General features: G+C 46.2%; 1 protein-coding gene across 2 annotated transcripts in view; it reads left to right on the top strand.

Moving 5' to 3' along the window:
- The first annotated feature begins 325 nt into the window (after positions 1-325).
- Positions 326-1,357, top strand: part of LOC123160931 (alpha-1,3-arabinosyltransferase XAT2) — a 16,527-nt gene continuing 15,495 nt past the window's right edge. The window contains exons 1-3 of one of the 2 annotated variants that reach the window (XM_044578784.1): positions 326-655; positions 938-1,042; positions 1,290-1,353. In XM_044578784.1, the coding sequence (XP_044434719.1) occupies positions 508-655; positions 938-1,042; positions 1,290-1,353 (317 nt within the window). In that variant the 5' untranslated portion in view covers positions 326-507. Of the gene's footprint in view, positions 656-782; positions 1,043-1,135; positions 1,354-1,357 lie in introns of those variants that run through there. The other variant, XR_006480461.1, reaches the window with a different exon arrangement.

Raw genomic sequence — 1,357 nt, forward strand, 5'->3', positions numbered from 1 at the left:
GCAATCCTCTCCTAATTAGGTGGCCGTAACTAATATCGCCCACCGGAGTGACACGGGAGGTTGCAGCTAGGCATTTTCTTCTTTCGCTCTAAGTTTCATAATTATATCGTTTTTACAAGACACGTGTGATATATATTTTTTGGTATATTTACGGTATTCAAAATTTTCTTTTTGTGACATCTTTATGGAACTTGTCCAAATATACAAGCTTGCAAAGGCCCCCGTCGTGTGCTGTGAAATCACTTCTTCTGGATATAAGCCCGTACATGTCAAAGAAAACAAAGGGAGAAGGATTCACGATGAAGTACAAAGAACCAGTAAAGTAACCTCTGGAAGTCCAAGTGTCTCTCTTATTCTATATTCTCTCAGCGAACTAATCCTCCCTCTTATCAAAGAGAGACCGAAAATAATAGGAGAGCTCTCTGAAAGCCAAGCCGGGGCTTTCGGAAGATCTGTGCTTATGCCGCGGTGTGGTCAAGGACCATTTTCGTGGAGGCTAATATCAAGATGATGCGAGCGGAGGGGAAGGCGGCGAGGAGCGCAAACCGATCGTCGCCGTGGAAGAGCAGCTATGTTGCGTACGGCCTGTTACTTGGCTCCCTGTTGGTGTTGCTCTACCTGATGGTGTCGACGCAGTTCAGCTACAGCCAGAAAGGTATTATGATCAATCCTCCTCTCCTTCCAATTGTCATAGATTGAATCAACTTTGTGAACTAGAGAGGAAGGAGCAGGGAAGTTTTATGATCAATCCTTACAAGCTTGTTCTTGGTGCTCATACGCAGCCTTGTTGGACCCAGCGGCAATCGATTCAGCTCACCCAGTCCCCACGAAGCATGAAACGAAACATCCAGGGCAAGGCACGCACGCACGCAGAATCCATATATGATCACGGACCTTTAGATAATTTTGTATCCCTGTGCTTGCTGAAGTTTTGGAGCTACTGTAGATGATGCGGGCAGAGGAATGGAGGAATTCAGCAGGGAGCAGGAGGAGGAAGAGAAGGCCAAGGCGCACACGGAACCATCAACACCACGGCGTCAAGGTAAACGTTTGTTGCGTCACAATAATATAAAATACCTTGCTGATTAACCAAGAACAAGTCTGGATTTCGACCTTTTCGTCCCCTCTTCTTCAGAGAAACAGGACGAAAGCGAGCAGCAATGGGCGGGGAGAAATTCGATCGAGGAACAGCATGGTACCATTTCCGGTTATTGTTGTTGTTCTTGTTGTTGCTCGATTAGCAGTCATCGTATCATCAAATTTGTCTGTTGTATGATGTCGTCGATCAGGCAACGAAATGAAATCCGACAATTGGGAGGCGAAAAGCCAAGCCAAGAACGAGGAGACAGCCGAATCA

This window comes from Triticum aestivum, chromosome 7B, assembly GCF_018294505.1.
Source record: "Triticum aestivum cultivar Chinese Spring chromosome 7B, IWGSC CS RefSeq v2.1, whole genome shotgun sequence".
Lineage (NCBI taxonomy): Eukaryota > Viridiplantae > Streptophyta > Magnoliopsida > Poales > Poaceae > Triticum > Triticum aestivum.